Source organism: Candida orthopsilosis, assembly GCF_000315875.1.
Source record: "Candida orthopsilosis Co 90-125, chromosome 2 draft sequence".
Taxonomy (NCBI): Eukaryota; Fungi; Ascomycota; class Pichiomycetes; order Serinales; family Debaryomycetaceae; genus Lodderomyces; species Lodderomyces orthopsilosis.
In genome coordinates, this window is record NC_018295.1 from 1445168 (window position 1) to 1470695 (window position 25528).

The following is a 25528-nucleotide window of genomic DNA, read 5'->3' on the forward strand; positions in this document are numbered from 1 at the left end:
AGTTGCTTGTTGTAAGACTCAGGTAAACAGCATGGGTACTCGGTACAGTTGGACTCCGAACCCAACTCATATCTTGGCTGGATGTGGAAATCAGTCACATGAACAACATTAAACTTTTCACTATTGTTTTTGTACTCTGGTGGGCTATTATACTCCAGCTTCTTTTCTGGCCACCAACTTTCAAGATCAAAAAGCTCTTGAACATCTGGTGTCTCGGGTAAATCACAAGCCTTACCACTCTTAAAGTAACAATAATATTCTAAATCCAAATTACTCGATACATTAAAGTGCTTAATAACATGAAGGAAATCATTATCAAAGAAATTGACACTTGTACCTGAAGTAATACCAGAATCATAATTATCATTAAAAGCTTCAAAATTTTGAGAATGGGTGGTGACAAAAAACTCTTCATAGTAGCATGAATCAGCATAGTAAGCATTATTTGTACAATCCTTGAATAAGAGTAATGTAACCAAATGCTCCTGTTCTGGGTACTCTTCAACCAATGACTTGGCATATTTGACTCTGTTTTTACATTTATCACACTTGGAACCAGAAGCATCAGTTAAGTTCTTCATATGGTAGTTAATAAAATCAATCTCGGTCGCTGGTAAGTTGAGGAAAATTTCATCAGTAATGTCATCTCTCGATCTTTTTGCAATAAGCTGACGTTGAAGCGAACTGTGTCCTGGTACGGTTTGTGCCAATGTACAGACCGCTAAAGCAAAGGTCGTAATTACGTTTAAAGCCACCATTGGTGATAAAAGCACATTGTTATGCACATTTTTGCCAAATTGACTACAATTTGTAATCTCAATGGCATTGTTTACATCCTTTCCATTCAAGCTAATTTGTGCACATGGGCCTTCGATTAATTCATCGTTTGGTTTATCTTGAAACAATAGGAATATCAATCGGATTTAATTTTGAAATAAAATTTAAGTAATGGCGCATTTCGCAACCTTAAATTAATATTACAATGTAAGGCAACTTACTGTATTTGACACCACACGTGGTCTGCGGGAAGAATAATTACATTGTCATTAGCTCCTATTATGAAGCTATTGTTATAATATACTTTATTTACATTCTTTCCAAGCATTATCGTGAATTATACGAAATCGTTTTGTGTTGGAATTAGCTGCAGTGGGTTACGGAAACATCCTAGACTGGTATTGGCCCGTCAATCCATAGTCTATTGCCAAGCGCACAAATGCCATATATTGGACGGCAGCAGTTTTGAGTTGTTTTCTTTCAGTAATGCGGATTGACTTTCCAGAAGGTTTTCCAACGTGAGTAGACTGTTTGAGTATATTTTGAAGTCAATTCTGGTATCCAACATGGATGCTGTTTCTGTTCATTCACAATACCAACTGTACATATTTCTTTACCCGATGCTCTTATTGCTTCACCAAAATAAGTGCAAGAATTTCCCCCGCAGATTTTACACATCACGTGTGCGGTAAATAAACACCGAACCTCCTTTGTCATAGACAAAATATTCCACAACTTTGTACACCGAAGTCACTTCCACTTTTGCTCAACATATAATAGTATGACAGCAGAGGACGCAGGAGTTGATAGGCATGAAGGATCTGACCATTCAAGATCACCCTCAGTTGAATCTGATAGCTCGAATTCCTCTCGAGGAAACAACAAGGCCAATCAAAATGCAACCCATCTACGACCCTCATTGCAAGGCGCAGGTCGATCAGCATCATCCTCGAATATATCAGTAAATACATCAAACCTTGCATCACACAGAAAAACCCACCCATCAAGGCTCAAATCACATAATAGGTCTTTGTCGCATAACAAATTACTAAACAAATTGTCAACATCCACCACACCAGCATCTGTGAGACCGAATTTGAATCGGTCCAAATCCACTGATGGGTTGACAAAGGGAGGCCGACATACTACTGCTATAAAGAGAAACAATAGATCATTCACGAAAGTGACTGGTTTACAACCCTTGACAAAGACCGTATCCAACCACTCAGTTAAATCAAACAAGTCGAACTCATCGCTTAAAGGATTAGGCGGGGCGACAACTACAGGAGGGATTAAACCTAGTGCACGTAAGGGAAAGGCAACTTTGAATTTGGATGATGATGATAAAGAGTATGAAGATGTTGATGAGCCTCCTGATGAAGGCGATGTAGTTGCTGCACCACAACCCGAAAGATTTGACAGTCAGGAAACAGTGTCCACTACGCACCTGAATTCTGATCAAAACATTCCCAGTTTGTATGAGCAAATCAACAGAATTCTTCCTGACCCTACGCCTCAAGACGATGTCGTTTATGATAATCGCCCCAAACTTGATGTCGTGGAAGAGGGCAAGGCTATTGATGAGAAGACGGCAAACAAAAATGATTCAAAGAGACCTGATCTTGTCTCATCAGTACAGAGCTCAGCTGAAGATGTGACTCAAAACAACAATCTCTATGGAAGTTCATTACTTCTTTCACAATCAACAGGGATAGTTAGAAAAATCGATCCAATAAGTGCAAAAGTTACTGAGATTTATCCCAATAGACATAATCAAAACGATTCACAGCAACCAGAGTCTGTTAGTGGCATTTCCTTTAAAGCTAACCCTATGGAAGCGGTCAACACTAACATTGCCAAACCAGTGACCACGAATCAAAATGTCAGCCAGAACAATTCGTACCAACCTGATCAAACCATTTTCACCAATTTGCAAAGAACGAATAATCAATATATGCAGACAAAGCAAAACGGCGAGCGCTTGCCTGATACACGCCCTATTCAAAACAATAAAAGCGTGAACCCACTAAACAATGGTGCTAACAACTACAGTGAGTTCCTTCGAAGTACATCATCTTCATCGGATCTGCAGCATGGACCTTCAAAGAATATTGAGACTAGAACACAGCAAAAGCTCTGGCTACAAAGGGAGAGTTCACTTTTGGATGTCACAAATATGGACCCCGCAAGAAGGTCTAATTTTTCCAACTTATCCTTGAATAATTTAATGTTTTCACATAATTACAATCTGAGCCATTCAAGTAATCCTAATTCGTATCAAAGTCAGCATGGCATATCCTCAACCCTAGGACCATTAACACCTGTCACCCCAGGACCAGTACAAGGTGTACCTGGTTTCAACAACGGAACAATTACTCCAGATAGAGGCCCATCTTCAGTCAATGTAAATGGATTACTTCATATGGTGCAAAACACTCATCAAAATTCAATTCAATCGAGAACTGAGTTTGAGAGGCTCAACAGGGAGTACCTAAATGTGAGAAGGCATTTAAATCCTGTCGGGGAGAGTTTAAACAGACTTCAAAGTTTAAATGGTAACGAAGGCGAGATTAAAGTTGTAAAGTCGAAAAAGCGTCCCGAGAGTGGCAATACTAACGCAAATACATTTGAGGAATATGCATCATCATTCCACGCAAGACAAGCAGAGACTATAGGAACAGTCAACAAGATTTGGCAGGATGCTATTTTGTGGACCTTGTCATCTTCCAGAGTAGGATCTTTCTCACAAGAGAACATTACAAGCCAACAACTGCATCCACCAGTTCATAGAATGTCTTCTTTTGGTCAAAATTCACCCTACACTAAACATGGTCAGCACCAATCTAGCCGAGCTGTAAAACTTGCTCAAAGCCAGTCACATAACGATTAAACGAATTTTGTTTATTTAGTATATATACATGAATAAAAAGTTTTCTCCATCTCCAAGAGAAGCTGCAACTATGCCCCGTTTCATCTATCCTTGTCTTTGCTTATGTTTACCATTTGATTTACAGTAAACATATACTCTTCCTTTTCTTTTCACTAAATAGCAGTCCTTGCAAAACTTTTTGACGGAGGTTCTAACTTTAAAGGTTCTTAATGGTTGGTACAATGCACCTATCGTAGCAGGCGTTATTAGTTTCGGAGTTGCATTGAATAAGGGTCTGATAGGGGACGGTACAAACAGCTGTCTTATAATACTCGTAAATGGTAACATGGTCCACCCCTCTGAAGATTCTTGCAATGACAACAATACTCAATGGAATAGAGTGAAATTTTATTCTTTCATTTGGTTATTACATACAAATATTGATTCAAAGTACACGACTTTTTTAACTTTGGAATTTTTTTTCCTTTTGTCGATTCAACTGTGTCTGAAAATTGTACTACGTGTTTGGATTTACAACAACAACAGTTATTGGCAAACTTGCTAACCACTCTCATCTATACATTGGCAGCAAGCAGACTATCACATCCATAATGTCTACACTGTCATACAAAAAGCAAGATGCTTATGCCACGACATCCAATGTCCCAGATAAGATGGCGGTGTTTCAAGAATGTCTTCAACAGTTTAATGCTACTCCGGTCAATGCAAAGAAGTGTAGACAATTGTTGGCAAGATTACTTAGATTGATCTACAATGGGGAGGAATTACCTGCTCAAGAATCAACTACTTTGTTTTTCTCCATTTCCAAGTTGTTTCAACACAAGGATCAATCGTTGAGACAATTGGTTTACTTGACTATAAAGGAATTGTCGTCTACATCAGATGATATCTTGATGGTCACTTCTTCAATTATGAAGGATATTCAAGGTGGTGATGCGATTTATAAACCGAATGCAATTCGTACCTTATCTAAGGTGTTGGATCCAACTACAGTTACTGCGGCAGAAAGATTGTACAAAAATGCCATTGTTGACAAGAACCCGATTATTTCTTCAGCTGCATTAATTTCATCGTACAATTTGTTACCTCATGCAAAAGAGGTGGTTAAAAGATTTGGAAATGAGGCGATGGAAACGATCCAATCGTATAAATCATTCCCTCCTAATCAATTTCAATTACACGAATACTATGGAAATGCTACTTCCAACTTACCATCAACTTCTTTCATGTACCAATATCATGCCTTGGGATTAATGTATCAATTGAGAAACCACGACAAAATAGCATTAATGAAGTTGGTTACGACTTTGTCTGAAGGATCTTCATTGAAAAATTCATTATCTGTAATTCAGTTAATCAGATACATTAACAAGATTCTAGATGATGATGAGGCATTGTTCCCTCAATTGTACCCCGTTTTGGCTGGCTTCTTGAAACACAAGTCCGATATGGTGGAGTTAGAAGCTAGTAAAGCTTTGATAAATTTGCAGCACTTGTTGAAAGATGACCAATATATGCAGATTGTTACCACCTTACAGAAATTGTTGGGTGTTCCAAGGACGGCGACCAGATTCGCTGCAATCAGATTGATCAACAAGATTTCAATCAAGCATCCGGAAAAGGTATTGGTTATCAACTTGGAATTAGAGAGTTTGATTAATGACGCAAATAGATCTGTGTCTACTTTGGCAATTACAACATTGTTGAAAACAATGGGTGCTGGTACAACTGAAAGTTCAACTGGAGGAGAAAGTGTCGATAGATTGATAACTAAGATGACATCGCTTATGGATGAAATTACAGAGGATTTCAAGATTGTTATAATTGAAGCTATTGAAAACTTGGCATTGAAATTTCCATCAAAACATAAAAAGTTGGTTTCATTTTTGACTGATTTGTTGAGGGATGATGGATCACTTGAGTTGAAGACCGCTATTGTAGATGCCTTGTTTGACTTGATCAAGTTTTTACCTAATGAAGGTGCCAAGCAATTAATCTTGATGAACTTGTGTGAGTTTATTGAAGATTGTGAATTTACTGAATTGTCGGTTCGTATCTTGCACTTGTTAGGTGATGAAGGTCCATCTACTTCAAATCCTTCGTATTACATTAGACACATTTACAACCGATTGGTGCTTGAGAACTCCATAATCAGAGCCTCGGCAGTTATAGCATTAGCCAAATTTGCAGCAGTTTGTGGTGGTGACGTATCTAAAAACATTGTCATTTTGTTAACCAGATGTTTAAATGATGTCGATGATGAGGTTAGAGATAGAGCTGCAATTTCATTAAACTTTATCAATCACAAGAAAAAGAATTTAATTATTAGTGATTCAAGATATGACTTGTCAGCTTTGGAACACAAACTTGTCAATTATTTGAGTGACAAGGAGAATTTCAATGAAAAGTTTGATATATCCGAGGTACCATTTATCACTGCCGAAGAATTGAAATCGATTGAGTACAATAGAAAATTAAACAAGTTGGAGCGTTCTTCTGATGATAGTACTGAAGCCAATGAAGGTACCAAGAAGAAAGACAAGTCAGAAGAGAGGTCCGATAATAACGCTAATGACCTTTTGAAACAACAAGAATATGCACAAGACCTTTCAGCTATTTCTGGATTCGAACTGTATGGTAAATTATCAAAATCATCATTAACACCATTGTATCTTACTGATAAAGAAAATGAAATTGTTGTCAGTGTTGTTAAGCATTTATTTGTTGAGTCTCAGAAGTTAGTTTTACAATACAACATTAACAATACCTTACCACATACTGTATTACAAGACATTTCCGTTATTGCTCAACCAGACAATGAACTTTATCAAGAAGAATTGATTGTTACATTACCCGAATTGAAGCCAAATGAAACTGGTGTTGTGTACGTTTCCTTTAGTACACCTTCAGTGGATGACGAAGAGCTTTTGTCAGCATTTGGAAACACAGTGGCATACACAAACCGAGATGTGGACGAAGATGGTCAAATAGATCCAACAGACGATGGTTGGTCTGATGAGTACCAGATTGATGATTTAGTTTTATTTGCTGGTGATTTCATAAACCCACTTTACAATTCAAACTTTTCCGCTGTGTTTGATCAATTACCAGCATCTGAAGAGGGAAACTCCACTGGTTATATTGTCAATGTTGACAGTTTGGAGAATGCTGTGAATAAATTGAGATCTAGTTTGAATATGACACCATTGGATGGTTCTGATTACGTCCCAAGTGATTCTAACTCGCATACTTTGAAATTATTGGGTAAAGATGTTTGGGGTGGAAAAGTTGGTGTTTCAATCAGATTGGCAAAGACTGGTGGTAAGATTGTTGGCCGTAGTGAAGTGAGAACTGAAACTGACAATTTTGCAAATGTCGTAACCAGTAGTATATACGACTCTTTGTAAAGAATGGAGAGAGATCCTAAATGAAAAATAAGTGATATTTCAAACAATGTTAAATTACAAACTCTATTACGCTTTAGATGTACCTCTATTGTCTTTCCGACTAGCTTTCATATGCTTATATAGCAAGCCACCACTGAAATATACCGCCAACGCAGCCAAGAAAATGAACAAAAAGATCCAGGCAGCAGCCATATTATTTGCCTTTGCAGCCGTAGGACAAGCATGATGACTTCGAACCTCAAAGAAAAATGTGCAATCATTTGAGCTTCCTACGTACGAAACCGATGCTTTAGCTGACATTTCACGGTCACAAGTGAATGTCAAAATAGTTGTTTTTCGTAATCTAGCACCAGTACTTAAATCATAAGCATTGCAAAAAGATCCATTTTCATAGGTCAAGGTTAATTTACGACCTCTGAAAATTGGATGTGATGAATATTCTCCCATGGATACGTATTTATTTGTTGTCGGGTCAATGTAATATGCTCCAATCATAGTTGAGTTAACACTATCTTGAATCTCGCTTACCTCATTATGAGATTGTTTAAAAGGATTTGAACATATACCAATAGTGAAATTCTTTCCTGAATCATAACCACGAGATTTCCAAGGCATTGGTTTGTTTTCATTACCCATGGCAGAAAGCCCTCTCAAGTCGATGAAACCTTGATTCAATGGATTCTTGATAGTACATGGATCAGGCACCTCTTCTTTTGATTCTTCATGTTCGGCATTTTGCTTATCTGTGGTCAATTGACCAGATGATGGATGAGGTGGAAATTCTTGTGCATTCGGGCTGGATTTCTGTTCATGAGGCGACGCAAATGTGAAATGGCTTATTGAATCAAAAATTTCACTCGATTTATCATACAAGGATGTATTTGATTTAGATTTTTCTAGTATTGTTATACAAATGATGAATAGTAGGGTTATTGCTGGGATTATAGCGCGTCTAACTAACTTTGACATAGTGATTGGATAAACTTTGGGCTATAGGGAATAAAAGCGAATGAATATGGTTTGTGTTCTTCGGGTCGGATTATAACAAGAAGTGTATCCTGTACTTGAGTGTGTATAGCAAAAGGATGGGCGTAGTTTATTGAAAGAAAGGGTTTTGCTTTGTATTTCTGTATTGTTGCGTGCAACATTGATCAGAAATTTTGAAATCGGAAAGAAGAAACAGAATCTCTCACGTAGCCTTCTACTTCCACAATAGAATCAAGTACACCGACAACTCATTACATACACTTTATAGATGGATTCTTGGGTGGACGCAACCAATCCATTATCAAACACGTTTGGTGGCTTGGGCAATGGGATCAGCAATATACTCAATTTTTCTGATCCACTACTAAGTCAAATCTTAAATTCAAAAAAGGCATTGCAATTACTAGACTCCGAGTTCACATCATCATTAACATCAGAAGCGGGTATTGAAGCCACCTCAGATGAAAACAAAGATAAATCTGTAGTCGAACTTCTTATCAGTTCAAGTGATGGTGATCTTGTCAGTTTAGAGCGTATATTAAGAGCATTTCCAGAATTGGTTGATAAATTGTATCCTAGTGAGAGTGGCGGGGTTTCGGCATTGATTTATGCCATTTGTTTTAATAATGACGACATTGCAGCTTCATTGTTGGAAAACCATAACGCAGATCCTGATTTACATGATACCATTGTCTACTACACGCCAATTATGTGGGCAGTATATTTGAATCAAATAGATTTGGTGAAATTATTGATTAATTCACAAGCTGATCCATATTTGAGTCCTAAAAATGATGGGAAAAACGCAATCACTTTGCTTAATCCAGAGTCGCATGAAATTGTTGAATATTTCAAATCACACAACTTGTTGAAGCATACCGGTGCTGAAAATGAACAGGATGTCTTTACTACAAATACATTTACACCCACGGATGAATTTGAAGACGACCTTCTGACGAAGTTGAAATTGCAAACATTGTCTGCCACGATTGAGGATGAAAATGAAGAAGAACCAGTTCATGAGGCTGACGACGAAAATGCTCTTGCTCAAGATCCAGTCATACCAAGACTACCAGACTTTGAATACGATAAGTTAATTTCTGAACAGTATATTAAATTCACAGATAGTGATATACCATCCTTGATTAATTACATTTTTAGGTTGAGATCAAACTTAACCTACCAACACAATACAAGAATCCCAGCTGCTATCTTGTTTCAATTGGTTCGATTTTCCCATTTGAAAGTGGATTCAAATGAGTTGACAGAGTTTTTGTTTGATTGTTTTACTGCAAGATTAAGATCCATCACCAATACTAAATCTGGAGCATTCAATATGGCATTACAGGATGATACCAGTGCAATGGGAGCTGGAGATATAGTTCTACTCAGTTATTGGCTTTCAGCATTGCAATTTTTGCATTTTTACTTTAGCAAAGGTAAGATTTACCTTAAATTTCCTCGGTTTCTACAAGAGATTATCAACCTTGTTCAGTCATTAATTGCAACATTGTCATTTTCAATTAATTCGCGATTGAATTTATTAGTGAATGATTGTATTTTGAACTTCACTAGTTTGATTGATGTTTCCAACACATTGTATGCCAAGGATTGGAATTTATTCAAAAAGAACAAATCACATCCAAATAATTATGACGATATTCTAAACACATTGTATCCACCAACACAAAACGAATTGATGAAACCATCGCCAATAAGATATATTCAAGTACTTGGTGCTTTGGACTATGTGTTGAAGATCCACTGTGTGGATAAACTTTTCCGGGTGCAAACTTTTTCACAGGTGTTTTATTATATTGATTGTGTCATTTTCAATAGCATTATTAGTCAGAGCAAGTATTGCTCTCGAGCTAAGGCTGTTCAAATTCGACTTAATATCTCTACTATTGAAGATTGGCTTCGGTCTCGTGATTTGAAGGTGTATAAGCATGATGATATTGGAGGATTAAACAAGTTAGTTGGTGATTCCAATGTCCAATTGCATAATTTGTTGAGTGAGGACAAGTCATTACTAAAGAAAGACCCTAGAAATTTGGACTTTTATTATGATTCTGTTTACCATATCTGTAAGAATCAGTTACAACCTACAATAGAATTGCTACAATGGCTTCAATGCATGACGTCTTTGAAAGATGAAGAAAGTTTAATCAATACAATCAATCAGTTTGACTATTTGAATTATTATCAGTTGTATAAAGTGGCTCACAAGTTGTACAAATATGCTGTTGATGAAACGAAATTACCCAAGAAATCAGTCAATTTTATTAAAGCGTTGATGAATGAACAAGGTGAGAATCAAGTGAATAAAAGCTTTCAACATTACATGACCCAATCAACATTCTTATCCAAAGAGGTGTATGTTTACTTAAATCCAAATTACATCTTTGAGATTGCATTACCAAATTTAACTGAGTTGATCAATACATATGGATCAGGTACTGGTGGAGTTAGAGTATTGAGAGCTAAAAAATATCAACCTACTTTACCTATCAGTATCGTTGATGATATCGATGAGATAATCACTGAGAATAGAAACTTGGAAATGAATGATACATATGAATACGAAAAGGATGATGAGTATGAGAATGGTGACGCCAATGATGGCGATGATGAAACCGGTGAAAAGAATAATGATTTGAGTAAGCCAGATGGTGATAAAGTAAACTTCAAAGGAGATGAATTATTCAAAAGTGTGCAAATGCCAAACTCTCTTTTACATAGAAATTGGGGTGACTCAGGAGCAGATGATTTTGAAACTAATCCTTGGTAAGCGGGTATCTGTGAACGATTGGTGTTGTTAGATAGGTTATACAGACATTTTGTTGCTTAATAATATTTGTTAATATTCTTTTTAAACTAATGTAGTTGAAATATTACACGATTTTAAGTTTTTTAAATTTGAGCAAAGATCTTCTATAAATAGCTTGATTTAATATAAATCGTCGTTACCATTTCGAGTTAGTCCTCCATGTTTTAAAACATTATGAAGACTTCCAATAAAGACCAAAACGAGCCCTAATTTGGAAATTCATTGGGGAGTCGGTCACAAAATCATGAAAAGTCGTGTCATTTATGAATTGGGAACAATAGAGAAGGACAAGAAAAATGAGAGGTCTGGTTCTATTGTGTTACTTAGACGATGAATGCCCCTTTCCGCTACCTGACGTAAAGTTACCTTCCGCGTAGTGTTGGGGTATTTAATGGCAAAGAATCTGAAAACAAGGGCACAAGGATGCTCTGGAGAGGCTGCAAAATGGCATAAATTACCTTACAAGACTCAGGTACCATTCCGACGCAAATATAAGCCTCCATATGGATCTTACATATGTTTTTGTTTTTGTTTTTGCATCTTCAACTGCAATTATTGCAATTTATGAAAAAAAAATTTATGTTTTTGTTTACCAATAGAGAGAATCACAAAATCGGGTGCAAATGAACAATCGACTCAGACTTCCCCAATTGACTGGTTTCAGGTTTGAGAATGGTAAACAAAAGAATACACAAATGGAGAGTGTGACGTATTATTGTTCAGGCATTAACCAGAGAGAGGATACTTGTTTCCACGATGCAGGAAGTATAGCCCCATTTCAGGCACCGAAGACGCTATTGACCAAAACAACCAGGTGCAAGATCCAAAAAGTATAAAGATTTGTTGATATATCCCCGAGGAAGTAGCTATTCATAACTACTAAGAAACGCCTTTATACACTCGCTTTCTCACTCCATTACAAAATATGCACCAGTTTTTACAACTTATTTTGCTATTATCGACAGCGTTGGCTTTAATTGGTGATGGGTTCTTATCATTGTCTGTAAACAAGATTCAAAATACCAATGGGTTGGGAAACTTCCCTAATAGATTACCGATTTTTGAAAAAATTGAAGATCAGTTGGAGAATATAACTAGTTCGATTTTGGGACAGGATGCTCTGAAAAGTATTGCTCCTTTATTCGGTAATTCAGGGTTCAAGTTCAAGAAATATAAACACAAGCATCACGAAGGCCTTAAGAACATCCTTGGGTTGGGTAAAAGTAGCAAAACAAACTCTACAAGCACAGTCAGTGAGGAAGATGAGAATGACGGGAATGACGAGAATGATGAGAATGAGAGTGGAGCATTTTCAGTTGATTTAAACAATGCTCAAACAATGTACATCGCCAGCATTTCAATTGGATCACCAGCACAAGAAGTCCAAGTCATGATCGATACTGGATCTTCTGATCTCTGGGTGATTAGCTCTCAAAACCCCAGTTGTATCGAAAATGGTGGTTCATTAAATTGTTCAGAATATGGAACTTTCAATCCAATTAAATCATCAAGTTGGCACAAGAATGATAGTATTGAATTCAATATCTCATATCTTGATGGATCTAGTGCTACTGGTGATTTTGGTCAAGATAGTATTGAATTTTTCAAGGATTTTGTGTTGAAGGGAGCAAATTTCGCCGTTGTTGAAAATACAACTTCTGAAATTGGTGTTTTTGGAGTTGGATACCCTGGGTTGGAAAGTGCTTCTACTAAATATAGTAATATACCTCATGCTTTAAAAGAGCAGAACTTGATTGCTAAAGCTGCCTATTCATTATATTTGGATTCAAGTAGTTCTAGTGAAGGAAGTATATTATTTGGTGGAATTGATCACGCTAAATATACTGGTGACTTGACAACTATTGATATCGTTCCAAAAGATGGTGAATATCTTTATTCACAAATTCCATTGTCTCATATTGCTGCTTCAATAAACAATTATACAAATGCATCTCCAGGATCTGATTCCAACGGTACTCATCCTGGAAAAGTTGGGTCGGTTAACATCTATAACGGAACTGATTCATTCAATGGTGGAATAGATTTGAAAAACACCCTGGTTTTACTTGATTCTGGAACTACTTACTCATTCCTTCCACAAGACCAAATTGAAAGTATTATTGGATTATTTGGTAATGTATCTTACGATGGTAATCTTGGCGCTTACAAAATCCCTTGCTGGTTGGGCAACAAAGGTAACTATTTCCAATTCAACTTCAACGGAGAAAAAGATATCAATGTCGATAGTTCTGAATTTGTATTGGAAGTTGGTAAAGATTCATCAGGTGTTGCACAGTGCATTTTTACATTGTTACCAGGACAACCAATCTTTGGTGACAATTTCTTGAGATCGGTTTACACTGTGTTTAACTTGGATGATAACACAATCTCAATTGCCCAAGCTTCTTACAACAACGATCATCAAGTGGTTCCAATAGAGTAAATCCCCTTTGCCAAATTGGGCACTGCAAAAAGTTTTGAAAGTTTGAAATGTATTATTTGATGCAAATGAAAAGTTATTTTATATACAAGTTAGAATTGAATATATAGACAATATACCCCAATCTCGAATCATTTATATCTTTGACAAAAAGTTGTTATTCCTTATAATCTTGTTATTTTCCTTTTGCAATTTAATCCTTCTCCATCTAAGGAAATTTTCATTCTTGATGTTATCCAAGTTATTCTTTGGGTCAATCATAGTCCAAAGCCATTCTGGATACTCTGAGTCTTCTTTGGCAACGGGCTCATCTCCCTTTTTAAAAATTTTCAAGTTTAATGGTGTTCCTGCTTTGCACGATGATTCCACTGGGGCGGCCCTAATTTCCGTTTTTCCCGGTGCTGGTGGTGCATTTTGTAATATTCTTGAAAACGTGAGTGATCTTTTTAGTATGCTGGTGGAACGCGTGTGTCTTATGTACGGAGCAAACATTCTCTCTAGTGAATGGGGGTAAAAGCAGTTGAGTTTGACTGTAGTTTTATTGAAAGAATGAAAAATTTTGATGTCTTGATGTTCGTGTGAAGTTAATCAAAAAGTAATCTTTCATATACACAGTATGAGACGGAGTGAAAAAAAAGCAAAAAAAATTTCAAAATGTCTTCAATTTCATATTGCCTTCTCTTGAATCTACAGTTCAATACATCAATATGCCACCAAAGAAGAAAGGAGCTCAAGAGAAACCGGTCTTATTAGGAAGACCGGGTAACAATTTAAAATCCGGTATTGTTGGTTTAGCCAATGTTGGTAAATCAACTTTTTTCCAAGCGATTACTAAATGTCCTCTTGGTAACCCAGCAAATTATCCTTTTGCCACCATTGAACCGGAAGAAGCAAGAGTTATTGTTCCAAGTGAGAGATTTGATAAATTGTGTGAATTATATAAGCCCAAGAGTGAAGTTCCAGCATTTTTAACTGTTTATGATATTGCTGGTTTGACTAAGGGTGCTGCTGCTGGTGAAGGTTTGGGTAACAATTTCTTGTCCAACATTAGAGCTGTTGATGCTATTTTCCAAATGACTAGAGCTTTCGATGATGCCGATATTATCCATATTAATGATGAAGTTAATCCAGTTGCTGATTTAGAAATTGTCAGGGATGAATTAAGATTAAAAGATATTGAATTTGCAACCAAATATTTGGAAGGTATTGAAAAAATTACCAAAAGAGGTGGACAATCTTTGGAAGTGAAGCAAAAGAAAGAAGAGGCTGAATTGGTCAAGAGAATTATCAAATTATTGGAAGATGGTCAAAGAGTTTATAATCAAACTTGGACTGCAAAAGAAGTTGATTCTATAAATCAAATGTTATTGTTGACAGCTAAACCAGTCATATATTTGATCAACTTGTCAGAAAAGGATTATATTAGAAAAAAGAACAAACATCTTTTGAAAATTAAAGAATGGGTTGATAAAAACTCACCTGGTGATTTAATTGTTCCAGTATCAGTCTCATTAGAAGAGAAATTAGCAGGTATGGCATCAGATGAAGAAAGAGAAGCATACTGTAAAGAAATTGGTGCTCAATCAGCATTGCCAAAGATTATTGTTGCCATGAGACAAAAATTAGATTTGATTTCATTCTTTACAGGTGGTCCTGATGAAGTTAGAGAGTGGACTATCAGAAAATGGTATACTGCTCCACAAGCCGCCGGTACTATTCACACAGATTTAGAAAGAACTTTTATATTGGCACAAGTGATCAAGTATAATGATTTAATTGAATATGGTGATGAAGCAAGTGTTAAAGCAGCAGGTAAATTGTTGCAAAAGGGTAAGGATTATTTCGTTGAGGATGGAGATATCATATATGTTAAAGCAGCTGAGGGTAAAGCTCGTTAAAATAGCAGTCTTTAGCTTGTAAATATAATATATATGTATATATATAACTTCGTCATTGGCAGAAGGGCTTGTCAAATTTGGGAGATTTTACTGTTTTACCTCTGTAGTCCGTTCAGAATAGAGCAGTCTGATTAAAGAGTAGTGGCTTTGAAAGACGTGACAGTGTAGTAGTTAGATTGGTCTCAGCCTTGTTTGTGAGTTAGTCTTTGCATCTCACATTAAACGCCTTGTTTCTAATTTTATCCCGTGGTAGATTTTGTGTGCACAAGACAGAGGAAGGGGAAAACGTGGGCGTTGAAGAAAATCTTGCGTTGGTATATGCCAATTGACGCAAGGCACAAGAAAACGGGCGCACTCCTTAAACGCAAAACTGTGTAAGTCTTTAGAAGTTGATTGGTCCGTGTGTGGGTTTGGCTTAAGGCTTATTGGCAGTGTATAACCTCCATTTCCCCTGTGCTTTTTCATATCCGAACTAAGCGTACTATATGCAATGTAATGGTTGTTCCTAAGTGGCTTAAAACTTTTTATTTTTATACCCGATCCATTTTTCAAAAATCAAACCAAATGAACAACTTTTCAAACAATTCTTCTATAGCCTAATTACGATAGTCCTAAAGGTATCATTTACCTTCTTCGTGGCAGATAAGTACAGAAAAGTGTTGGATTCAAAAGTTTCCCCCAAGCTAAATACAGCAACTATAATATAGGAAACAAAAAGGCCCCCTTCTACTACAACAATATGAGATTGTCTTTGAAGAGGACGGTGTTTTTGATATTTATACTCATATTTCTACTGATTAGTATTCTACTATTGCAGTCTTCAACTAAACTCAGGCAGCGATGGGACTTAATTTGGGATACAGAGATATTTGATCTTGATGCATACAAGGTGCATAATCTTCAAAATAGAAGGGATTTCCATTATACAAACTATTTATACCTGGGATACAACAACTTTACTAAAGCTTTTACAGGTGATTTGGATCGTATCAAACAGACGCCACTCAAAGACAAATGTAACGTTTATTTCAACCAATTCTTACAACATGATCCCGAATGGAAGCTAACTACGCGTAATTCACCCGTGGATAGATTTGACAAGTCTTCTGATAAGAAACAGTCCTTTTTCAAGGAACAACAAAGAAAACTTGAGGACAAGTTTAACAAGGAGCATCGGGGTTCAGATGAAAAGTTTGTCGTCACGAGAGAAGATAACAAAACCATACTGGAACAGTTTAATAAAAATGTCGCAAAATCAAAAGCGATTATGCATGAAATGGCTGATGTGACTACACTGTTGAGAGTTTACGGTAAATGTTTTATTGGTCAAGAATTGGATGAAGGTCAAAAAACGACTTTTAATGATTTGAGCAATAGGTTCTTTCCCTTTTTGACTAACAAACTACCATTATTTAAAGTACAAGGAGAAGATAGGTCTACTGGGTGGCCTGTTCTTAAAGAAGATGGATCCACCGAGTACAAAACAGATTTGGATGGTGACAACTACATTGAATTTTTGTATAAGCATTCAAGAGGAAAGGGAATTGTGATCTCGGCTGCAACTAGACACGCCAAAGATATAATGAAATTGGTCAAAATACTACGTGCTTTGAATAATGAACTTCCGATACAAATCATGCATAAGGGGGATATAACTAAACGTTCACTTGAATGGATAGAGTCTGCTGCCACAGTTGATGTTGAGGAGTTATTGAACCCATCCTTGGACCCCAATGATGAGTCTTATATGCCTGAATTGAAACTACTAGAAAGTTATAAGGACTATGGCTCATATTTTCCCAAGCAAAAGCTTCAATTTGTAAATATTGCTAATTGTATCTCCAAGCAATACAAGTATCATTTTCCTGGTTACTCAAACAAAATATTAGCCGTTTTTTTTTCCACATTTGATGATGTTTTATTACTTGATGCCGACACTGTTCCATTGGTATCACCAAAAGAATTCTTCGAATCACAAGAATATCAACGTTCAGGAACATATTATTTCCAAGATCGATCGTTGAGAGATACTAATGATTTCATTGAAACTAATTTCTTTACTACGTTATTCCCAGCTAATGAAAAATCAATTGATACATTATTCGATATACCTCGCATCACTGAAAAGACATTGAATAATAAATACATGACTGGCTGGCGACATTATCAAGAAGCAGGGGTAGTTGCATTCAACAAGCGACAACATTACGTCGGTTTACTCATGATGTTTCCCTTGCTGCTTTGGACAGAACCGGTTCAATCATCAATCTGGGGAGATAAAGAATTGTACTGGTTGGCATTATCAGCTGCTGGTGATGAAAATTATGAATTCAATCCCGTTGCAGGAGCTTCAATTGGTGAGAAAACAGTACTTCAAAATCGCAAATTTTATCCTAATTCACCCAGTAATGAAGTTTGTTCAACTCATCCAGGACATGTAAATAAAGATGGTAAATTACTTTGGATAAATTCCGGGTTTGGTTATTGTAAGAAAAATGGATCATTTAGAGATCGTGTCAAATTTCCCTTGTCGACATTTAATAAGGATGAATTACATCAATTGTTTAATTCTCCGTTGCAAATACGTGCGGCGATAGTTCCGCCTGATCTACCACGGTTTAGAGAACCGGGGAATCCCATAAATGGAGAACCAGAGGAACAGTTTCGGAAAACGTGGAAGTTTAGAAACAAGGATATCGATGAAATTAATGAGAATTTACCTTATGGTGCCCAAAGGACTGAGTTTATTACTGAATGGGGTCCTCAAAAGGGTTGGGTTAAGAATTCTATATGTTTTGGATATTATTATTGTGCTTATGATAAGGTGCAGAGTTATTCATCAGAGAAGGAATTTGATGAGGGAAAGCTTTATGAATTTGATGAAGACAGTGTTAAAAGGTATAATTATTTGAGTAAAGTTTGGAATTCTGCTGGATTGAAAAAGCCAGGAACTTCAAAGCTGAACTAAGGATGTAAACATTATTGCGGTTAGAGCTATATAGGGCAAAAACAATATAGGTTTTAATATTTATCAATAATTTATATTCTATTAGAGGATTTACTTTTTAACAGAAACAACAACGGTATGAGTTCCCATGGGTTTAATCAAACGGTTGGTTTTTATATCATAACTCTTATCAATTGCATATTTCGTAATAGTTTCTTCAATATGAGCCTTAACTTCTTCTTTCTTCTCACTTGGTAAATCAGTAATGTAACTTCTCGTTTCCCAATATTTCCAAACATCATCTTTGTTAATCAATTTATCATACAAGGCAAACAGATCCAACACTTTATTTTCAAAAAATGGATTCGCCAACAAAATTGATCTCCATTTACCATGTCTATATTGAGGTACTTTGACATCAAAATCATACACGTATTTCGTAACTTCATCGTTCCACTTTTGGTTCGCAAAATATTGTGCTAATAATTCTTGATTGTTTTGAGAGGATTTCAAATCTAAATCATTATAATATCTCGTTCCTGCATTATAATAATTGCTTTGTGATACAGCTGAATCTTGAGATGGTGAAATATAATCGAAATTCCAAATTAAACCCAATTTTCCACCTGGTTTCAAAATTCGATGAATTTCCTTTAAACTTTCCTCGTCAGCAAACCAATGGAACCCCTGAGCAATAATTACCGCATCGATCGAATTATCATCAAAGGGAGTATTGTAACTAGAAGCTTGAACAACACTATCAACTTGCGGAAAATTTTCACGAAAAGTTTGCAACATTCCTCGAGATGGATCAACAACGGATAAATTACTTGACCAACCGTTATCAACTAGGTTCTTGGTGAATTTACCCGTACCGCATGCAATTTCAACTATACGTTTATCATTGTCGAATGTATATGTATTGTCTCCTTTATTGTAAGTGGCAAGATCAAGATCAACCAAGAATGGATTAACTAGAATGGGAGTAAATGAAGGGCGATAAATATCGTATGAAGAATGATTTAAATTGAATGAATTGATAGCTGTATCGTGAGCTGATTTGGTTGTGGTTGACATTGCTGTTATGGGAGCTTTTGTTGAGATAGGTGTTAAAGCAATTGGCCGAATTAATGACCAGAGCCTGGTCAACATATTTATAGGCAAGGCTTTTTTTGAAAGTGGGGTGAGATCCTCTCGAGGTTTAATAACGGACTTATAAATTGAATTTTTCGATTCCGAGCACCGGAGTAAATTATTTTTTTGCCGGTGGTAGCACCCAGTCAAGATAAAGTCCGACCAACTTAGACTACTTGCACCAGAGATGCTTTTCCCCAGAACTTACTACACTGCAACTCCAGCTAGACGGATATTGTAGAAAATAATGCTCTCATAAATCGTTATATTTAATAAATACTATATCTTATTCTTCTTTTTCTTTTTCATACAAAGTTTTTAATAAACCTTTGCAAATACAACAATACTATTATAGCAATAATAGTATACAATGCATAATAACCTTTAGTTAAGGCGATATAAGTCCATGTACCATGAATCTTTTCCATATTATAAGCTTCCAATTCAGACAAGCATTGAGCATTTTGTTCAAAAATGTATTTCGATTCTTCGATGACTTCCAATTTCTGTTCTTCAGTCAATCCATTCCTCGTTACCAATTCATAATCTCTTTTGTAAATTATTCTAAGTAAACTTTCATCAGTAACATCGAAATTGAAAAAATTGAATCCCATTTTAATTATATCTTCATGTTTCAACCCGTCTTTTTTTGGATAAAACCCAGTAGCTTTGGCAAATGAAGATCTCATTAACCTTCCACCAGCAAACAAGGCTAAGTACATGACATGAAGGTATGCAAATAACAAGTATGGCTTTTCTTTAGTTGCCTCAACAATATGGTTAGAAAATTTAATTTGTTGCGGCATTCTAGCATTGGTAAATTTTTCCTTCTTATCATCATAAAAAAATAAAAGATCTTGTTCAGCTCTAGCAGTTCTTGCAATTTCTGGTTTCCAAACTTGTCTCAACATATCTGACCATTCTGAATCTTGTTCTAGTTGATAATTTAAAGCTTTTTCTATACTGGCAAAAATGTGATAAAATGCTTGTAATCCCTGACGATATACTTTGTAGTTCCTCAAAGCAATAGCCATTTTAAGCGAAACCATTTTATCAACTTTATCATGCAAGGATCTAGTTTCTAAATTTATCCTATTTGCTAAAGCACCGACATCTCTTTTGGCGGGTATTATTTCGTGTTGTGATAATTTAGTAGTAGCACCAGTAGCACTCAATTTAATAGCTTCTTTGTTGGACATACTAAGATCCCTTTGGCTCGAAGGCATAGTTACTGTAGTAGCAGACATTATTATGTACGTAATTTTATTTGTGGGTATTAAAAAGTTGCGAGTATTTCTAACAAACAATAACCAATAACAAAAACAAAAACAAAAACAAAAACAGATGAATCAAGTGTTAATATAAGTATAGGATGATAAGATAATACGAAACCAAGATATGTCAAAAGAAAACGATATTGAAGATTTGGCAGTTTATTTATATATCTTTCATGGGAAACCGCTCTGTTGATGAAGGCTATTGTTTGTATGTACACTGTTTTAGTGTTCGGGAATATCGCTGTTTGCAAAAGAGGAAAAAAATTTTGACACCTGTTTTTGTGTGTTACTGCATATAAAGCAACGCCGATAAATTCCTATCAGTAATTACACAAAACTATGAAAACACGCTAATCCACCCCAACAAAACGAGAAAGGTAACACCACAGTTTCTAGTTTAAGACGCGCAATGTTCGTGTGAATCGGTTTCTTATGTTCCTATGCGGCTACGAGAACTAATGGATGATGTGTTTGTGGAGTAAAATAACAGGAGATTTCGTAAAACAAAGGGGACGGGGACAGGGGAGGTAGGGAGGAAGAGAAAGAAAGCAAACAATAAGCTATGGAGAATAAAACCCATAGCCCCGGTAAACTTGACCCTGGGCCGAGATATGACATAAACATAGGGCATGCTCATGACGCGTGTATCTAACTTTATATTCCAATTCTCTGAAAAGGAACTGTCATCGTCCCACCGCACTTTTGATGGAGTTAAAGTGTCACTGGTTCTTTTTATCAGCGATAAAGCCTGGAAGTGTTGTGACTTTTATCTTCTTTCTTCTTGTGGCTGCTGATACACAAGTTTTCTTATTTCCTTTAATATGCGAATTGGTTCAACACACACTACCTTTCTTCTTTGAAGATGTAAACGAACTTCGATTTCGAATACTGTGTGGATTCAACACAACCAGTCGCGGTCGATGGGAAGATGATGTAAAACTGAACAGTTAATCCTGTTTTTTCATCAAGCACTTTTACTCTTGAAAGTATTCTTTTCATTATTTTATTCTGTTTTACTCCTGAAAGGTGTAAAATAAAGTGTGGTTTTTTAAACGCATAAATACATAATGGGGAAGATAGAGAGAGAGAGAGAGATGTGAAAGGTTTTATTGTTTGTCTTTGTCTTTGTCTTTGTCTTTGTTGTGTTGTGTTATGTTGTGTTTTTTGCTTTTTGTTTTATCTATTCGATCAGTAGCGGGTTTTGTGCCCTTGGAAATTGACTCAACAAAATCTTCATAACAATAAACCTATACTTTATTGATTTCTGACTTCTCTTTTCTCTTTGTTTTACTTCTCCATGTTTCGGGAATCACGTAATCTGTAGCCTTGATTGTCGAAAGTTTGACAAATGAGAGAGCTGTACAGAAATTGAAAAAGCCCGAATATTTCCAAGACAGCCTACATTATTCTCTACAAGCAATATCATTGCTACTACTACTACAAGAGGATTCGTAGCGGATAATATATCTACAGTATGCTTGGCCTAGATGATTCTTTGTGGCGTAGTGTCCACAGTAACTGATAATTTAGGGTATGTGACTCATTAGTATTCATGCTGCTGAGATAGCACTTCTACTAGTTGCTGAACTAACAATTCTACGACTCAACAACAAAGATTGTCACTCATTTTTATTCGATATCAACAATACAATGTGTCAATTACAAGTCGCTTACCTGGAGAGGTTTTCCATTTTTCATGTCAGTTCTTGGGATGTGTAACCCAATAACCAACGACTATCGAAATAGGAATATTCCAAACATAGTTATGTCACCCGCAATAACTCGAATTCCTTTCTGATCTCCATTCAAGCTGTATCGCATTTTTCCCCCAGAATAGACGCGTGCAAAAAAGACAATTCTTAAATTTTTGTGGAAACAAAAGTTCATCATGTATCAAAACTGGAGTTATGCGATTTTAAAAAAAAAATTTGGCATTTTACAAGCGATGTCTTCAATGCCCCTACTACCACTATTATTGCTGCTGCTGTCACTTGTTGCTACATCCTCATCGTTAAGAACAAAATTCATCATTAACAAATGGGTAAATCACACAATCCAGTGAAAAAAATTTGGGAAATTCCGGAAATAGAGGGAGATTTTCCTCGTGGTTCAAAATTCCCATACAGGACAAAGACGTTTGTTTTGGTGTTACGCGTAATGCCGTTAAACAACAAGAGATGTGTAATTGAAGCTACTGACTTTACTGCAAATAATCAAATAAGTGATGAAGTTGGTGAAGATGAGAAAGATTACAGATTTTTGAAGGTTGACGAAAATAAAGTGCTCCGAATCATTGGCTATCGGGATAAATTTCTAAATTTATGCCGGTTGTACGAGACGGCGTTTCCTGATAATAAGATTGATTTAGCAGAAAACAATCCCGATGGAGGTTTTCTGAGGGTACTTGATGATAAATTATTAATTATGAGTTTAACTCTCAAGTGGAGAGAATATAATGGTAAATTAGAGCCATATGCTTACGATCCAGACGTTGTTGAATGGGACTGTCTTGAAGAACATGAAAAACCAGTTGTGTCAGCTCTATACAAAAAGATATTGAAAAGAAAGCAATACATTAAGTCACTTGAAGGGTTAGAAAAAGTGATAATTCCCGAAGAGTTTACAAAAAATGTGTTTAATGATGATGACGATGATGATATTTCAGAAATGTCACTGTTTGAAGATGACCTGGTGGAACAGAGCCTTGTGGAACTGGACCAAGTTTCTCAAGTCTATCAATATGGTAATAATGAAGTAGATGATAGCGCTATGGATCACAATCATATAGCCAATTCGATAGAACGAGATTTGTCTCGAGACCAGAATGGTGTTGGTGGCTATTCCCCCTTACTACATGCTCCACGAAGTGTTATTGAAGTCCCCATCTCTTTTGAAAGTGGAAATCTCGATGGCAGGCAAAAATCCCAAGAGGCAAGACACAAACGAGCTAAGGCAGAGCTTGAATTTCAAGAAGCGGCAAAAAGATCAAAACAGGAGTCTTCTACCCCCGATGAGAATGAAACTCGTGATGTCCGAACGCAAAATAATAATATAGTGGGAACAAAAAGGATATCTAGTGCTAAAAGCAGTGAAGATGGACTGTTTTTCAGGATCGATGAATTGAACAAATTGGACAATACTGTTGATGGCAAAACGTACAATGTCGTGTGTGAAATCTTACATGCTACTCCTTCAGACAAAGAATGGTTTTCTTATAGATCTTATGAAGTAAATCCACTTACTCAAGAGAAAGAATTGAGTCATACTAGACTACAAGGTATCGAATTCATCATCACTGATGCTGCGAAACCAAACAATCATGAGTTGCTGGAAGGTGAATATTTATCTATTTATCTTGATGGAGATCAAGTATTAGCTTTGACAAAGACTAATTGCGTGACTAGAAAATTACTCAATTTTGCTTGGGACAATACTCACGATGATGCTATTATGATATTGAAATTGTGCAAAGTGCAAAGAGAAGTCGTCGTATGGACTGTCCAATGGTGAGGGTGAGCTCAATGATGTATAATAGAGCCGAATTATCTGGATCAAACAAGACCAATTCACTAAGTTGAGATTGTGAATATTGATCAGCTACATATTCAGTGTCAAATTAAAGGAAGTGTTGAGTAAAAAAATCTTATTATCAGGTGCATGTGGAAGTGTAACGAGTAACAGGTAACGGTTTATCCCGGTTAGCAAGATTATCCACGGGTTTAATCACCCCAATATTACTAGACTCAAAAATAGGGGTAAAGCTTCATTAAACTCAATATAGTTCCGCTTGAAGATCTAAATAAACAATCATATGACGTAGTTCAATTGTTTATGTACCATATGCTCTTTTGTTACTTAATGCACATTCGCCATATTTCTATTGTTTTTGACAGTGGCACGTGTGTCAATTGAAAAATTGGTGCCTTAACTTAAGTTGCAAAATAAAACCAAGACACAAAATGCATGCATAGCAAATTTATCATTCCAATTGTTAATCCCGACATTGTTTTCATGAATTAATTGGGACCAATAGACGAAGAAAGAATAAGGGCCATGTGGGAGATCAATAAATACATACAAACAATGACATTTTCACAATAACTCCACTATAAATAGCGATTTAAATCAATCGACTTTGGCAAAACAGTGACCTCTTGACAACCACCAAAAAAGATGCTTACCACTCAGTTCATTCACATCTTGGCCTTTGCCGTTACCGCTTTAGCTTATACTTTACCTGGTCATAGCTCGCTTCAACGTCAAGTTTTAGCCAAACGAGCAAAAGACGATATCACCGAAGATATTTATCGTAATTTACCAGCACCTGAAATTGACTTTATCAATTACCACATCAAGAATTTAACCAATGCCAATACCACTGGTACTAAATGTGATCAATGTAAAAACAGAATGAGATACGCCAAGTCCTTAGTTGAAGAATACCCCGAACAAGAGCATTTGATAAGTTTGCTTTTGTATAAGGATTGTGTTAATCAGAATGCAAAGAAACCAAACTCTTGTGTCAACAAGGAATTCTTTATTACTACTGATTCAAAGAATTTTGAAGATTTTAATGATAATTATGATTCTGGTATTGCTTCAGGTACAAGTGTCAATTTTTTTGATAATGATTATCTTCATGTTATTAAAAATTTTAATGTTTCAAGTGATTTGAATTTAGAATACTATTGTTATTTCAAATGGAGTAAAGCTTGTGATTTACCCGAGACTCCTGATGTGGCTGAACTTTTTGATCTTGAAAGTTGGTGGCCAGAAAAGAAGCTGGAGTATAATAGCCCACCAGAGTACAAAAACAATAGTGAAAAGTTTAATGTTGTTCATGTGACTGATTTCCACATCCAGCCAAGATATGAGTTGGGTTCGGAGTCCAACTGTACTGAAGTACCATGCTGTTTACCTGAGTCTTACAACAAAGTCCTT

General features: G+C 36.1%; 14 protein-coding genes across 14 annotated transcripts in view; 8 read left to right on the forward strand and 6 right to left on the reverse strand. All coding sequences in view use genetic code 12, as the record gives it.

The window, feature by feature from the left end:
• Positions 1 to 758, reverse strand: part of CORT_0B06800 (hypothetical protein) — a gene marked incomplete at both ends in the record, with an annotated part of 2130 nt that extends 1372 nt beyond the window's left edge. The window contains one exon of the mRNA XM_003867777.1: positions 1 to 758. This exon is cut by the window's left edge and continues 1372 nt beyond it. Within this exon, the coding sequence (XP_003867825.1) occupies positions 1 to 758 (758 nt within the window).
• Positions 759 to 1558: 800 nt separating this feature from the next.
• Positions 1559 to 3667, forward strand: CORT_0B06810 (Tco89 protein; the record flags this gene model as incomplete). The annotated part of the gene is made up of 1 exon (XM_003867778.1): positions 1559 to 3667. One exon carries the CDS (start codon positions 1559 to 1561, stop codon positions 3665 to 3667), a length of 2109 nt encoding a protein of 702 aa, XP_003867826.1.
• Positions 3668 to 3751: 84 nt separating this feature from the next.
• Positions 3752 to 3994, reverse strand: CORT_0B06820 (hypothetical protein; the record flags this gene model as incomplete). Its single annotated transcript, XM_003867779.1, has 1 exon — positions 3752 to 3994. One exon carries the CDS (start codon positions 3992 to 3994, stop codon positions 3752 to 3754), a length of 243 nt encoding a protein of 80 aa, XP_003867827.1.
• Positions 3995 to 4257: 263 nt separating this feature from the next.
• CORT_0B06830 (Sec21 protein) lies at positions 4258 to 7074 on the forward strand (the record flags this gene model as incomplete). Its single annotated transcript, XM_003867780.1, has 1 exon — positions 4258 to 7074. The coding sequence occupies one exon, from the start codon at positions 4258 to 4260 to the stop codon at positions 7072 to 7074; it is 2817 nt and encodes a 938-aa protein (XP_003867828.1).
• Positions 7075 to 7140: 66 nt separating this feature from the next.
• Positions 7141 to 8043, reverse strand: CORT_0B06840 (hypothetical protein; the record flags this gene model as incomplete). Its single annotated transcript, XM_003867781.1, has 1 exon — positions 7141 to 8043. The coding sequence occupies one exon, from the start codon at positions 8041 to 8043 to the stop codon at positions 7141 to 7143; it is 903 nt and encodes a 300-aa protein (XP_003867829.1).
• Positions 8044 to 8329: 286 nt separating this feature from the next.
• Positions 8330 to 10852, forward strand: CORT_0B06850 (hypothetical protein; the record flags this gene model as incomplete). The annotated part of the gene is made up of 1 exon (XM_003867782.1): positions 8330 to 10852. The coding sequence occupies one exon, from the start codon at positions 8330 to 8332 to the stop codon at positions 10850 to 10852; it is 2523 nt and encodes an 840-aa protein (XP_003867830.1).
• Positions 10853 to 11816: 964 nt separating this feature from the next.
• On the forward strand, positions 11817 to 13334 carry CORT_0B06860 (Sap7 protein; the record flags this gene model as incomplete). The annotated part of the gene is made up of 1 exon (XM_003867783.1): positions 11817 to 13334. One exon carries the CDS (start codon positions 11817 to 11819, stop codon positions 13332 to 13334), a length of 1518 nt encoding a protein of 505 aa, XP_003867831.1.
• Positions 13335 to 13466: 132 nt separating this feature from the next.
• Positions 13467 to 13823, reverse strand: CORT_0B06870 (Mrpl37 mitochondrial large subunit ribosomal protein; the record flags this gene model as incomplete). Its single annotated transcript, XM_003867784.1, has 1 exon — positions 13467 to 13823. One exon carries the CDS (start codon positions 13821 to 13823, stop codon positions 13467 to 13469), a length of 357 nt encoding a protein of 118 aa, XP_003867832.1.
• Positions 13824 to 14038: 215 nt separating this feature from the next.
• On the forward strand, positions 14039 to 15229 carry CORT_0B06880 (Ybn5 protein; the record flags this gene model as incomplete). The annotated part of the gene is made up of 1 exon (XM_003867785.1): positions 14039 to 15229. One exon carries the CDS (start codon positions 14039 to 14041, stop codon positions 15227 to 15229), a length of 1191 nt encoding a protein of 396 aa, XP_003867833.1.
• A 739-nt stretch (positions 15230 to 15968) lies between these two features.
• CORT_0B06890 (Mnt4 protein) lies at positions 15969 to 18197 on the forward strand (the record flags this gene model as incomplete). The annotated part of the gene is made up of 1 exon (XM_003867786.1): positions 15969 to 18197. One exon carries the CDS (start codon positions 15969 to 15971, stop codon positions 18195 to 18197), a length of 2229 nt encoding a protein of 742 aa, XP_003867834.1.
• A 90-nt stretch (positions 18198 to 18287) lies between these two features.
• CORT_0B06900 (hypothetical protein) lies at positions 18288 to 19328 on the reverse strand (the record flags this gene model as incomplete). Its single annotated transcript, XM_003867787.1, has 1 exon — positions 18288 to 19328. One exon carries the CDS (start codon positions 19326 to 19328, stop codon positions 18288 to 18290), a length of 1041 nt encoding a protein of 346 aa, XP_003867835.1.
• A 287-nt stretch (positions 19329 to 19615) lies between these two features.
• On the reverse strand, positions 19616 to 20557 carry CORT_0B06910 (Hmx1 heme oxygenase; the record flags this gene model as incomplete). Its single annotated transcript, XM_003867788.1, has 1 exon — positions 19616 to 20557. The coding sequence occupies one exon, from the start codon at positions 20555 to 20557 to the stop codon at positions 19616 to 19618; it is 942 nt and encodes a 313-aa protein (XP_003867836.1).
• A 2067-nt stretch (positions 20558 to 22624) lies between these two features.
• On the forward strand, positions 22625 to 24097 carry CORT_0B06920 (Cdc13 protein; the record flags this gene model as incomplete). Its single annotated transcript, XM_003867789.1, has 1 exon — positions 22625 to 24097. One exon carries the CDS (start codon positions 22625 to 22627, stop codon positions 24095 to 24097), a length of 1473 nt encoding a protein of 490 aa, XP_003867837.1.
• Positions 24098 to 24760: 663 nt separating this feature from the next.
• The window catches only part of CORT_0B06930 (Cdc13 protein), a gene marked incomplete at both ends in the record, with an annotated part of 2133 nt that continues 1365 nt past the window's right edge, over positions 24761 to 25528 (forward strand). The window contains one exon of the mRNA XM_003867790.1: positions 24761 to 25528. This exon is cut by the window's right edge and continues 1365 nt beyond it. Coding sequence (XP_003867838.1) covers positions 24761 to 25528 — 768 coding nt within the window.